Genomic DNA, 12,939 nt, shown 5'->3' with positions numbered 1-12,939 from the left:
AAAAAAAAAATTCCACCGCCTGCCTTGTAAGCACAAGGACCTGAGTTCCATCCCTGGTACTGGTACCAAAATAATAATAATAATAACAATAATTTATTCATTCAGATCATTTTAATCATTTTTCACTTGCTACTTGGTATTTACATTAAAACATTTTAAAGGCAAATGTTGTAATCTTGTAACTGTATATCACTCTCCCATTCATTAACAAAGACTTACAAATTAACTTCAAGTTAAACATTATAATTACAATTCCACTTCAACTTAGTCCACATTAATATAAGGCCATAATAACTGTAGCAGTAGAGCCCTGAATTCTAACTTAAAGCATAAATCTGTCAGCTCAGCTACAGAGCATTCGGTGTTAAAGAGTGCACTAAAGACAACAGATTTCATTTAGAGATCTGTTTCCTCCTCCACCTTTCTCCAGGGAGACGCACCAGGCAGATTTTCTTCTAATTTGCCCACCCTGCAGGCTAATGTACAGGACCAGGCAAAGGTGACACAGCCCACATCTCACAATATTTAGGGAGTTAGACAGAGGTTCTACTGCATTCATAGAAGACGCCTCTGAAAGAAGGCTCCTGACAGTCATTTTCTGCAAAGGGGAAACAGCAGACACTGAAAAGCACAGCTAGTTTTAATTTATCTAAATACTTAGGTGTTTTTTGGTAATTATATAGATAAGACTAAAGTTTATTTAATTTACATTAGACTGAAATTTTACTTCACTTGATATAAAAAGATGCTAGCTATATCACAGCATCCGTAGCTTAAATTCCTTAGGCTCACCTAAAATCTTGATTCGAAGCACTATGAATTTTGTTGATCATTTACATAACAATGCAAATGGTAGAAAGTAAAATGTCCAGAGTACTACCAAAGGGATTCCTTCATACACTTCTGGTAGAACTAAAACAGGTTCAATCGCTCTGAAAGGCAATGTGGTGACAAAACTCAGGAGACTGAGAAAACATTCCTAGCATTTGATCCACTTTTTCCTGGGTAGTCTTTCTATGAAAACAAGGATAATATGCAAATAAAGCATTTTTTCAAGAGCACTTTTTCTTTGTTTTGCAGCTAGGGATCAAACCTAGGGCCTAGTGCAACCACTCTATTGTTGAGTTACACAAACATGTTAATCACATAGTCACTTGTGATTTCAAAACTAAAAATCTTCTAATGGCCACTACATAAGGAATGTCAAATGAATTACAGAAGTCACTCATTAGACCATGCGTCACATATTAAATATTTAACACTGTGAATGTACTTCTCACATACATTAAAGAATACACAAAGTAGTATGTATATGGCAGGGTCAGAATAGCAGTACACATTTATTTTACCCAAATTCAACCATGCACACTGACAACTCCAGTCTCTTCTTCCTGCCTTTCCTCTTTATGCTAGACTCTGGCCTCCAATGTGTCAAGAAACAAAACAGGAGTGAAATGCAAATTCTTTTTTTTTTTTTTTTTGGTACTAGGAATCGAACTCAGGTCCTTCCACTTGCAAGGCAGTCGGCAGAATCGCTGAGCTAAATTTTACCCTGGCCCTGCAAATTCTTTACTTTGGAGCCCTCAAATGCTGAGGTCTTGATCACTGAAAAGTGATTTAAAGAATCGAAAGTTGAGCCAGGTGTTGTGGCACATCCCTGTAATCCCAGCATTCAGGAGGCTAAGGAAGAAAGAAAGTGTAAGGCCAGCCTGGGCAACTTAGCAAGATCCTGACTCAAAACAAAATAATGAAAAGGGCTGGGATGCAGGGATGTGGCTCAATGTGCCCTGGTACTAAGTACCACTAAAAAAAAAAAAAAAAAGAAGAAAATGACCAATGGTCATCTGATTGCACTGGACTTTTATTTTACAACTTTCTGGCTCTACTTATATAAACACACACACATATATACATATATACATACATATATTAATGTTATGAACAGTACACATGAATCGACTTGTTAAAATAGGCTTTTTTGTTGTGAGGAAAAGAAAAGTTTATTCCTGTGAATAGGGACTAAACTCAGGAAGATTCTAGCAGCTAGCAGGGAAAGAAAACTATACTTGTATAGACTTGGGGGAAGACCTGACAACAATATACCAAATGCTGTTAGGATTCCTCAGGAGGGAGAGATTACAGGACTTTTAATCTTCCCTATGTACTTCTGAATTGTATTTATTTTGTTGCAGTTGCTTTGAGACAGTCTTACTTATGCATTCAGGCTGGCCTTGAACTTAAGCAACCCTCCTGCCTCAGCTCCCTAGAGCTGGGGTTATAGGCATGTACCACCATGCCCAGCTTCAACCAATAATGTGAAGGGGGGGAGTTCATTTTTCCTTGCATCTTTATTAGCTTTTATTTCAAACTATTTCTATTTTCAAGAAAAAGGTTAAAAACATTTTATTTATTTGATTGTGCCATCCCAGAATATTCTGGAAAATATAAAGCTATTTTCACTAACATTTTTTTAAGACGAATAAAGAAAAGCCTTACCTACCTACTATTTAGGTTAGTAATTCCTCCTTTCAAATTATGATGATATACACTTTATCTAGAAACTGCAAGTTAATTACAATGCACCATAACCATAAATGAAGTTTCAGGGTTTTAAAACTTGCTAAGTAGTACCTTAAATTTTTGCATTTAACAATGTTTCAGGGGCTAGGAATGTAAGCTCAATACCTACCATGCATGAGGCCCAAGTTTGATCCCCAGCATCAAAAAAAAAAAAAAATCCTAAGACAGTCATAAGTCAAAAAGCAGTTTTACAAAAAGAGTTAACTTACCCATATGCTCTATTGTCAGGCAGGCTGCTATGGGCTCTTACTCCTGGGGGTATGACTCGGACTTCATTGATATAAACCACACATGGAAAACGAACTACATCTATATGAGAACTTTGCTTTAAAAAAAGGGGGGAGGAGGGACACACTGTAAGCAAAACACTTTCTCAATTTGAAATGTACTCATCTTTTAATTTTTTCCCTCAAAATGTCACAAACAACCTTAAATTCCATGATTAATTATATTTTATTATTTACAGTATATATAAATCTTTTATCAAAAATAGCTGCTGCTATAATACACATCATTAAGTCTCTCAATTAATATAACATTTTCTGCAGTGCATTTACCTCTATTATAATGTTTTGCTTAAATCAATAAAAACCAACAACCCCTTATCTGTAACCCCTGAAGTCAGTCAGTTGTCCTTCAAAATCCTGACAGTTTTTTGAGAGAGGGTCTCACTAGGTAGCTGAGGCTGGCCTTGAACTCACTATGCAGTTCAGGATGGCCTCCAAATTATGGCAATACTCCTGCCTCAGCCTCCTGAGTGCTGGGATTAAAGGTGTGTGCCACCACACCCAGCCAAAATCCTGAGATTTTGTATTCTTAGAAATGTAATACTGTATGATAAAAATAAATAATACATATTTTCTTAAGGCCACTACTTTATAACCAAACGTTAGTATTTCTACAGCCATTAAGTATCAACATTCACACTGAATAGACTATACCTAAAAGCCAGGCATGGTGGCACACATCTGTAATCCCAGCATTCTGAGAGGCAGGCACAAAAAGGAGTGACAAGTTTGAACCTCTCCTGGGCACCTAGGAACTAAATGGGACTGTGTTTGAAATCTTTTAAAAATTAAACAATTTTAAAAAAGGGGCTAGCCAGGCAGGGTGGCACATGCCTGTAATCCCAGCACTCGGGAGGCTGAGGCAGGAGGATCATTGTGAGTTCGAGACCAGCCTGGGCTACATAGTGAGTTCCAGGTCAGTCTCAACTACATAGTGAGACCCTGTCTCAAAAAAACAAAAATACGTAAATAAATAAAATAAAATAAAAGAGGGGCTAGATGTAGCTCAATATAGAGAGCCTAGGTTCAATCCCCTTACCCCCCACCAAAGTGTATGTATTAATAGCATCACATCAGTTCAAATCAGACTACAAAGCCAAATGAATTTAGGGTAGGTTTTACTGCCATTTTTAATTTTATTCATTTTTCTCCCCAGTACTGGGGGATTGAACTCAGGACCTTGTTTGCAAGGCAGGTGCAGTGTTGCTAAGCTAAATCCCCGGCCCTTTTTATTTTCTAAATTACAAATAAAAGACTGAAGACCTATATTTAGATTAGCTTACTTTGCTAAAAAGTTTACATACCAACTAACATCAAGAAATCAGAGAAACCACTTAAATACTGAATAGCTGAGGTATCCTTCCCACCAAAATTTTTTTTAAATCCACAGACTAGTAATGGGTGATATGTTATATTCAGTACATACTTATCCTATGTAACATCTGGCACAGAGTAAGACATATGCAGCTCTTATGGTCAGTAGTACAAAAGAAACTTTCGCATTATTTTTGGACTATTTTACATCAACATTTCCGAGGAGTTCAGTCAACTATCATTTCACGTGGTGGTCAAAATTCACCAAGGGAAAAATGTATCACTTTCTTTACATATAGAAAGGGTGAATCTCTCTCCAAGCTGCAAAGAATTATCATCCACATCAACAGAGCAAAAGAGGGCCAGGGATTTAGATCAGTGGTTCCACTGCTACCTTGCAAGCACAAGGACCCGAGTTCGATCCCCAGTACTCCCCCGCCAAAAAAAAAAAAAGAGCAAAAGAACAACATGTTTGTGTTGCTGAAATCCAAAAATGTATCAGAAGATGACTTTGTAATTTTGCACAATTAGGGTGTGTGTGTGTTTGTTACTAGGAACTGAACCCACAGCCAAGCTATATCCCAGGGCGTTTTATTGCTTTGTTTTGCTTTGTTTTGTTTTTTGCAGTACTGAGCACTGAACCTAGGGTCTTCACAGTGACCTATATCCTTAACCCTTTTCTAAAATTCTGAGACAGGATCTCACTAAATTACTAAGTTTCCCAAGCTGGGCTTGAACTTTCAATCCTCTTGCCTCAGCCTCCTAAAATGCTAGCTTACAGGCTTGTGCCAACATACATACCTGACTCCCAGCCTTTTTTGTTATTTTCTTTTAATTTGAGACACTCTTGGTAAATTGCCCAGGCTACAAACTTTTAATTCTCCTGCCCCAGCCTCCTGAGTAGTTGATATTACAGGTATGTACCATCTTGCTCCAACTATTTATAACATAAAGATTATATAAGTATAAATATCTGAAAAGAATTTCACTGATCAAATGTGCAGCCCAATGGTAGAACACATGCTTATCATGAACCAAACTCTGGGTTCAAGAAATTGCAATTTCTGTATTGATAAAAATACATATACTTCCCCCCCACAAAAAAAGAAATTGCGACCTTAACATTGCAAAATTAATTAATTCACTTTAAGCCTTTCACAGACATAAAACACAATAAATGCAAAGTGAGGCTGACGGCTAGTTGTGTTCTAGTACCAATTTCCTTCTCTTCTAGAGATATTTTAGCTGGGTACAAGTCAGCTAAAGACTGTTTCCCAGGCTCCCCAGAAGTAAATGCAAACACATCCTTCCTAAATTCTGATCAATGAGATGTGAAAGGAAATGCAGGAAAGTCTGGGTCACGTCTTTAGAGGGAAGGTTCAGACTTGCAGACTCTCCTTCCACTTCTTCCAATAGCCTACTGTCTTTCTAGAACACAAACGTTAGAAGCTATTACAGACAGTGCAGGTAATACAGGGTCCCCAACATGGTAGAAGAGTCAGAGTAACCTTAAATTATTTCCATCCAGATTACTGAAAGAGAAAATCTTACATATGTAAAGCTACCATGATGCAGACTCTTGTTACAGCAGCTGATCTTGTATTCTAATTACAAAGATACCTTGGGTATTCAATAAATGTCACAGTATATATAAAAGAAACATTTTGCCTCACACTTTGGTGTTATACTTCCCCGCCTCAGCCCCCTTTCCTTGGTTTTTCAAGACAGGGTCTTGCTATGTATGTAGTTCAGGCTGGCCTTTGAACCTGAACTCACTGTGTAGCCCAAGTTGGCCTCAAACTCAGGACAATCTTTCTGCCTCAGCCTCCCAGAACTGGGATCTCAGGTGTGCCAACAGCTTTATATTTCCTTCTAAAAGCCAATTCTTTAATTTACTCTACTAGGAAGAAATTCCTTGATTTACATAGTTACTGTTAAGGTTTATACTGTATCTAGATGTCCCCCCACAGCCTCATGCACTCATAGCCAGGGCTTTTGAAAGATGACTGTATCATGGAGGTTCTATACAGCTAAACCTGATGTTGAGAGGTGGGGTTTGGTTGGAAGAGGCGGATCAGGGGGTGTGACCTAGAAGAACATATCTCCCTCCTGGCTCCTCCCGTCTCTTTGCTCCCTGGTGACCAAGATAGGAGCAGCTTTTCTCCACCCAGGCCCTTCTACTATGATGATGACCACACAAGCACAAACTTCAAAAACATAAGCCAAAAAACCTGTTCACCTTTACTGTTGTAGCTTCAGGTACTGTGACCCATAACAAGAATGTAAGTAAGATTTTGGTGCCAATCCGTGATCTCAATACTTGTGAGGCTGAAGTAAGAGGATCGCAGCACGTCTGAGGCCAGCCTGGGGTACTTTGCAACTGGTTTGTAGGAGTTCAGAAAGGTTTAGAGATATCAGCTGGAAGAAGCCCTAGAATGTTTGAAGTCAAGCTTGACGGGAGATTCTGGTCAGAGCTCAGAAGACCAGAATGCTTATAGAAATGTAGATAAGGACCAGGTTCAGGAGGTTTCAGCTGGCAACAGGAGCTCCACTGGAAGCTGGACTCAACACATATATGTTATGTGCTGGCAGAAAATCTGTGTACATTTTTTCTCACCCATTAATGCTGGTGAACTAATTAATTTGAAAAATGAAATGTCAAGGCAGCCCAAGGTTAGGCTGCGGTATGAGTACTAGTAGGAGCTTACAGCCAGGTCTACATTGAGAATGCAAAAAGCAGAGCTCAAGGGCCAGGGATTTAAGCTCAGTGGTTCAGCAACCTGCCTCGCAAGCACAAGGTCCTGAGTTCGATCCCTCACACCAAAAAAAAAAAAAAGCAGAGCCAAGTGATTTAAATTCTCAGTTTTGCCCAAAAGGAAGGGCCTATAAAATTCTGCCAAAAGAGAACTGGGTCACTAAAAAGATTAGGATTAAAAAGTCAAGTACTGGGCCGGGGATTTAGCTCAGTTGTTCCACAGCCTCAGAAGCGCAAGGACCTGAGTTCAATCCCTGTAACAACAACAACAAAAAAAAAAAGCCAAGTTCTTTACAACAGGATAATAGGAAACATGCCTCACAGGCACTTCAGAAATCAGCAGGATGGTTTAAAAAAAAAAGCTCTACCTATGAGCACATGAGGCTATGGGGGGGGAATAAACCCTAGCATTTTGCCTCTGACCCCCAAAAGGCTCATTTGCATCTCTTTATGCAAAATGCATTTCGTTTATCTCTAAGAATTGCAAAAGTTATAATAATTCTAGAATTGCTAACAAAAATCCAAACCCAAAATTTCCTCTGACACTCAAAGCAAGTTCTTAGTTGTGAGCTCCTATAAAAATCAAAAGAAAGTTAAACTCTTCCAACATACAGTGGCACAGGCTAAACATTCCCAATCCAAAAAGGAGGAGGAACAAGAGGATAGAAAAGAATCAGACCAAACAAGACCAAAACCCAGCAGAGCAAACATTAAATCCTGTCGCTTCACGTCCAGTGTCCAGCACCTGGGGCAAGTTGCCGTGAGTTGCAAACTCCAAATGGCCTTGATGGCCTTGCCCCTCTGGCAGAAACTTCAGCAGTCACCATGGCTACCCTTGGACAGGCTCTTCTCACTGCCTTTGGCCTTCCTTAGCAGAAATACCACATTCCTGACTTCCCCGATATCTTCAGATCTCCACTGCACTTTCAGCTTCACAGTCACAGCTCCACACATGGCCCTTTCATGGTCACCCTGCCTGGTTTCTTCCCAGCCCTTCTTCTGATATCTTGGTGGAAGCCTCCCTGACCCCACACCTCTTGTATTCTGCCTGCCTGTAAAACCAGCACCATATGGGTGACAATGTTGTCACTGGATGCAGCAGTAGCCTGGCTCCCTTGAATTACAGCTGCAGAGGCCTTTTAAGTTCCTGGATGGCTGAACTTTGGGAAACTTTGAGTGAATTCCCTAGGGTTTTCTTCTCAGCAGTCTTTCACTTTTAAGCCTCATAGCTTGTGAAGGGTGGAGTCTTGCTAATTTCTTTTTCTTTCTTTCTTTTTTTGATACTGGGGATCAATCCTGGGACCTTGTACTTGCAAGGCAGGCTGTGGAACCACTGAGCTAAATCCCCAGCCCAGCAAAGCTTTTTTGAAACATAACTGAACCATGGAGGCTCTATACCTAAATGTGACACTGGGAGGTGGTGTCTGGTTGAAAGAAGGTTACTGGGGATGTGAACTGGAAGGGCATACTGTATCCTAATTCTCTCTCTGCTTCCTGGCTACCACGACAAGAGCAGTTTTCCTCCAACCAGGCTCTTTTGCCCTTCCACCAACTAGCTGGCCATTAAACGACTAAAATGTCTAAAATAAACCTTTCCGCCTTTAAATTACAGGTGTCAAGTATTTTGTCCCACCAAAGAGGAAGGTGACTAAGAAGTTACGAATCCTCATTAATGTATACAAAGAAATCTCAGAATAAATGTTTATCAACTCTATCCTCCTCCTCCTCCTCCTCCCTATCGCCTACTAATGAATGGTACTAGTTAGGTCACAGTCACTGCAGACCTTAACAACAACACCAAAAAATAAATACTTAAGAATTTTTCAAACAGCTTTTTAAAATGTCTTGCTTGTAAATACAAGTTTCTGAATAGTTGCTACCACTTTTGTTTAAAAAAATTTAAACAGTTATCAAATGTCTGTTATGTTCCAAAAGTATACTAGATTCTGAGGAAACAAAGGTAAGACAAACCCTGCCATTAAGGAATAAATAATCTATTGTAGCAGCAGATAAACTGCCAAAGTACAGATGCACACTTGATGCTATGAAAACTCAGAGGGCCGGGAATTTAGCTCAGTGGCACCACACCTGCCTCACAAGTGCAAGGTCGTGAGTTGATCCTGGTACCAAAAACAATAACAACAACAAAACAACAACAAAAATTCAGAGGGGTACTTAGCTCATATTAAGAACAAACATTCGTTAGAGGGACAAAAGGAATATCAGGGAAAGTTTCCTAAAAGAAGTAACACCTGAGCTAAGTAAGTCACAGAAAAAAATAATCAGAAAAAATAATCAGAAAAAAAAAGAGCTCCATAGGCAAAAGGAGAAAGCATACACAAAAGGAAAGCAAACAAGAACTTGGAAGATTCAAATCATACACCCAGTGGCTAGAGGGCAAAAAGGAGGAAGAAAGTAGAACAGAGTAGCTGAGCATAACCAACAGACCTATCAAAAAGCCAAAAATGGGGCCGGGGATTTAGCTTAGCTGTTCCGCTGCCTGCCTTGCAAGCAAGGACCAGATTAATCAGAAAAAATAATCAGAAAAAAAAAGAGCTCCATAGGCAAAAGGAGAAAGCATACACAAAAGGAAAGCAAACAAGAACTTGGAAGATTCAAATCATACACCCAGTGGCTAGAGGGCAAAAAGGAGGAAGAAAGTAGAACAGAGTAGCTGAGCATAACCAACAGACCTATCAAAAAGCCAAAAATGGGGCCGGGGATTTAGCTTAGCTGTTCCGCTGCCTGCCTTGCAAGCGCAAGGACCAGAGTTTGATGCCCGGTACAAAAAAAAAAAAAGCCAAAAATGTTTCCCATAGCAAGAAGACAATACCCTAATCTGTATCTCCATCTAGGACCTCTTTCCTGAGCCCCAGGCATCTATATCCAAAGGCCCATAGGATTTGAGGTTGGCCCAGGCAACTTACTGACTTAGACTCTGTCTCAAAAATTTTTTGAAAGGAGGGCCAGGGATTTACCTCAGTAGCTCCACTGCTTGCTTACCAAGTCCAAGGTCCAGAGTTCAATCCCTGGTACCAAAAACACTTTTTTGAAAGAATAGGGTTTGGGGATGTATTCAGTATGAAGGCCCTGGGTTCAATTCCCAGTAGAAAAGAAGAAAGGAAGGGAAGGAAAAAGGGCAGGAGGAAGAGAGGATAGGAGAGAGGGAGGCAGACAGGGAGGCAAAAAGCCACAAACATAATTGGTAACTCACTTAGCACTCACACTCATTTAAGGGTACCCCTTGTGAAAATTTAATTAAGTTTATGTTTCCTGCCAGATTAGAAATTCCTTTGAAAGGGAAGACAATGAGTGTTTTTTTACCGTATTAACCCTCCTAGAGCTATACTTTCACCTTCAAAAATATTTCTCATAAATAACTTCAAAGTCAGGTGTGGTGGCACACAATTATAATACCAGCACTTGGGAGGATAAGGCAGGAGGATCACCTCAAATTCAAGGCCAGCCTGCACACAGCAAGATCTTGTCTCAATAAATAAAGGTTAAGAAGACTGGGGGCGGTGTTCAAGACCAGCCAGAGCTACATAGTGAGCTCCAGGTCCGTCTCAACTACATAGTGAGACCCTGTCTCAAAAAAAAAGATGGTGGGGGTAGGTTAGTGGTAAAATGCTAAACTACTGTGCATAAGGACCTAAGTTTGATCCCCAGCACTGCAGCCAAAAACACAACCAAAAAAACACATCTTAAGTAACTGTTAAACAGATTTCCAGCTTCCTATGGGGGAATCTATCTGGTTTAGTACTAAATACCTCTAAAACTACAACCATTTTATTCCATCAAAAGTACTTTCAGACTTTTCTATTACTATCAATGGTCCCACCAGTTCTCTAGTCTCTACAATTAGAATTCTATCATTTTAACTACACACAATCAGTAGTCATCCTGTACCCAAAATATATCTTGTGTATCTCTTCCTAGTCCTACTGAGACATATGGCACAGCTTTAGAGTTAGGAAACTGAATGTTGGTGTACCTTTACCTGGCTATGCCACTTTGGACAAGATGCCTAATCGCTCATGTTTGCTTTAACTATAAAATGAGGATAACCACTATACAAAACTGATGGAAGGATCAGAGATCATTTATTTAAATAACCAATGCACTGTGTCTGCCACAATTTTTCAGTAAATGCTAACAAGTATTAATTCCCATTTGGTAATTTGAACTTTTGTTACATCTCACTTTTTCTTCCCGATTTTGTCACCTCTGAACCATTTCAGGTATTATCGATGAATGAATCTACCTAATGCAGTTTATTAATCATGTAATTTGCCTGCTCAAAAACTACCCACTTCTGAGCCGGGGATTTAGCTCAGAGATACTGCTGCCCGCCTCATAAGCGTAAGGACGCGAGTTTGATCCCTGGTACAAAAAACTAAACAAAAATAAAACTGCCCACTTCCTACAAAAAATTTATACTTTACTGCACATTGAATCAACAAGCTGGCTTTGAACTGCCTAGATACCACTTCACCATGCTGGTTGGGCACACACGAACAGACGACTGACTACTCAAGTAGAATGCATTCCTTTCCTAACTATAACTGTGAAACATTCCCCATTCTACTAAAGATCAAGTTCACAAGTCGGGCATGGTGGCACACACCTGTAATCCCAGCACTTGGGAGGCTGAGGCAGGAGGATCAGTGTGAGTTCGAGATCAGCCTGGGCTACATAGTGAGTTCCAGGTCAGTCTCAACTACATAGTGAGACCCTGTCTCAAAAAAGAACCAAAAAAAGAAAAATACAGTATAGAAATACCTAGTGATAGCAGAGCATGATGGCGCATCCCTGTGTCCCAGCACTGGGGACGCTGAGGCAGGAGGACCGCCATGAGTTCAAGACAGAGAGAGAGAGAGAGAGAGAGAGCGAGAAAGGGAGAGGGAGAGAGAGAGAAGGAGTGTGTCAGCAGTTCCCGAGTGCAATCTCTAGTACCAAGAAACCTACTCTTCACAAAATGCAAGAAGAAATAACCTCTGGAAAGCTTATCAGTTCTCTAAATCGATAAATTTATTTAAAACAAAAGTAGTCGGAGTTTTCTTCCTTCTTCAATTACTCTGTGGTCTTTGTTAAAGTTCATTTCTAGCCGAGTTTCTGGACTCTCTCGTTAACTAGTTACATTTTGTTTAAGCATCGCAGAGCCATTCATACCCTCAGAGGCGCTGGAGCAATTTGGTCCTGAAGTCCACAACTACCACCCTCGCCGCTCAAAAAAGACAACGTTATCCGCTTTGAGGAGAAAGCTTCGACCACAATCCTCTCTGCAACTTTCCCCGCTTCCGGAAAGACTCTCCGTGCGAAGGAAAGGTAAGCATCTCGTGCCCTGATGTGCGGAATCTTCCCCCAAAGTACTGAATCGCATGACAAGTTGAGGACGCCACACCACTAAACCGGAAAGCGTCACAAAGGCGAGTAGAGACGTCGTAACTTGGGGACCCCGAAAGCAGCGCGAGCTGCTCAAACCTCTGCCCTGCTGTCAAAGACGGGCTGCCAAGACTCCCCCACCCTCCCGGGGTACACCCGAGAACAACGACCCTGCAGAAAACGCACAAGAACGAGCACTGCCAGCCTAGCAGCCAGCTCAACACATACGCTGGGGGCGCGAATGAAAGCCCGGAGACGCCGGGGCCGCCACCTCGCTCGGGCGCGGCGCTCACTCCGGGGTGGCGGGGGCGGTGCGTGTGAGGGTTCAGAGCCGCAACCTGCAGGAGGGAGATCTGGGGCGCCCAACGGCCTTTCCAAGAGTCCCCACGTCGAGAAGCAGGGTCAGACTCGCGTCGCCAAGCCTTACCTCAGCGCTCGGATGTTTAAAAGTATCTAAAAATAGCAGCTCCATCGCCGAGTCCACCGCCATGTTTGCCGCGGGTAGGGGACGGGGGTAGACTTCCGGGGCAGCGCTCCAGCCTCGGAGACAGCGGCTCGGGAGAAGGAGAAACGACAGCACTTCCGGTGACCGCGCCGCGAGCGCCCCAAGCTTCGGCC

At 41.2% G+C, this 12,939-nt stretch overlaps 1 protein-coding gene across 1 annotated transcript in view; it reads right to left on the bottom strand.

Moving 5' to 3' along the window:
* Virma (vir like m6A methyltransferase associated) overlaps positions 1-12,933 on the bottom strand; it is a 62,163-nt gene extending 49,230 nt beyond the window's left edge. Inside the window, exons 1-2 of the mRNA XM_010619608.3 lie at positions 12,749-12,933; positions 2,790-2,905 (exon numbers count right to left, since the gene is read on the bottom strand). Coding sequence (XP_010617910.1) covers positions 2,790-2,905; positions 12,749-12,811 — 179 coding nt within the window. The 5' untranslated portion in view covers positions 12,812-12,933. The remainder of the gene's footprint in view (positions 1-2,789; positions 2,906-12,748) is intronic.
* Between the last annotated feature and the right edge of the window lie 6 nt (positions 12,934-12,939).

The sequence above is a fragment of the Fukomys damarensis genome, unplaced genomic scaffold (assembly GCF_012274545.1).
Source record: "Fukomys damarensis isolate Sample0158 unplaced genomic scaffold, DMR_v1.0_HiC HiC_scaffold_5, whole genome shotgun sequence".
NCBI classification, from domain to species: Eukaryota; Metazoa; Chordata; class Mammalia; order Rodentia; family Bathyergidae; genus Fukomys; species Fukomys damarensis.
The sequence above is the reverse complement of the archived record's forward strand: the minus strand, read 5'-3'. Positions and strand labels throughout refer to the sequence as shown.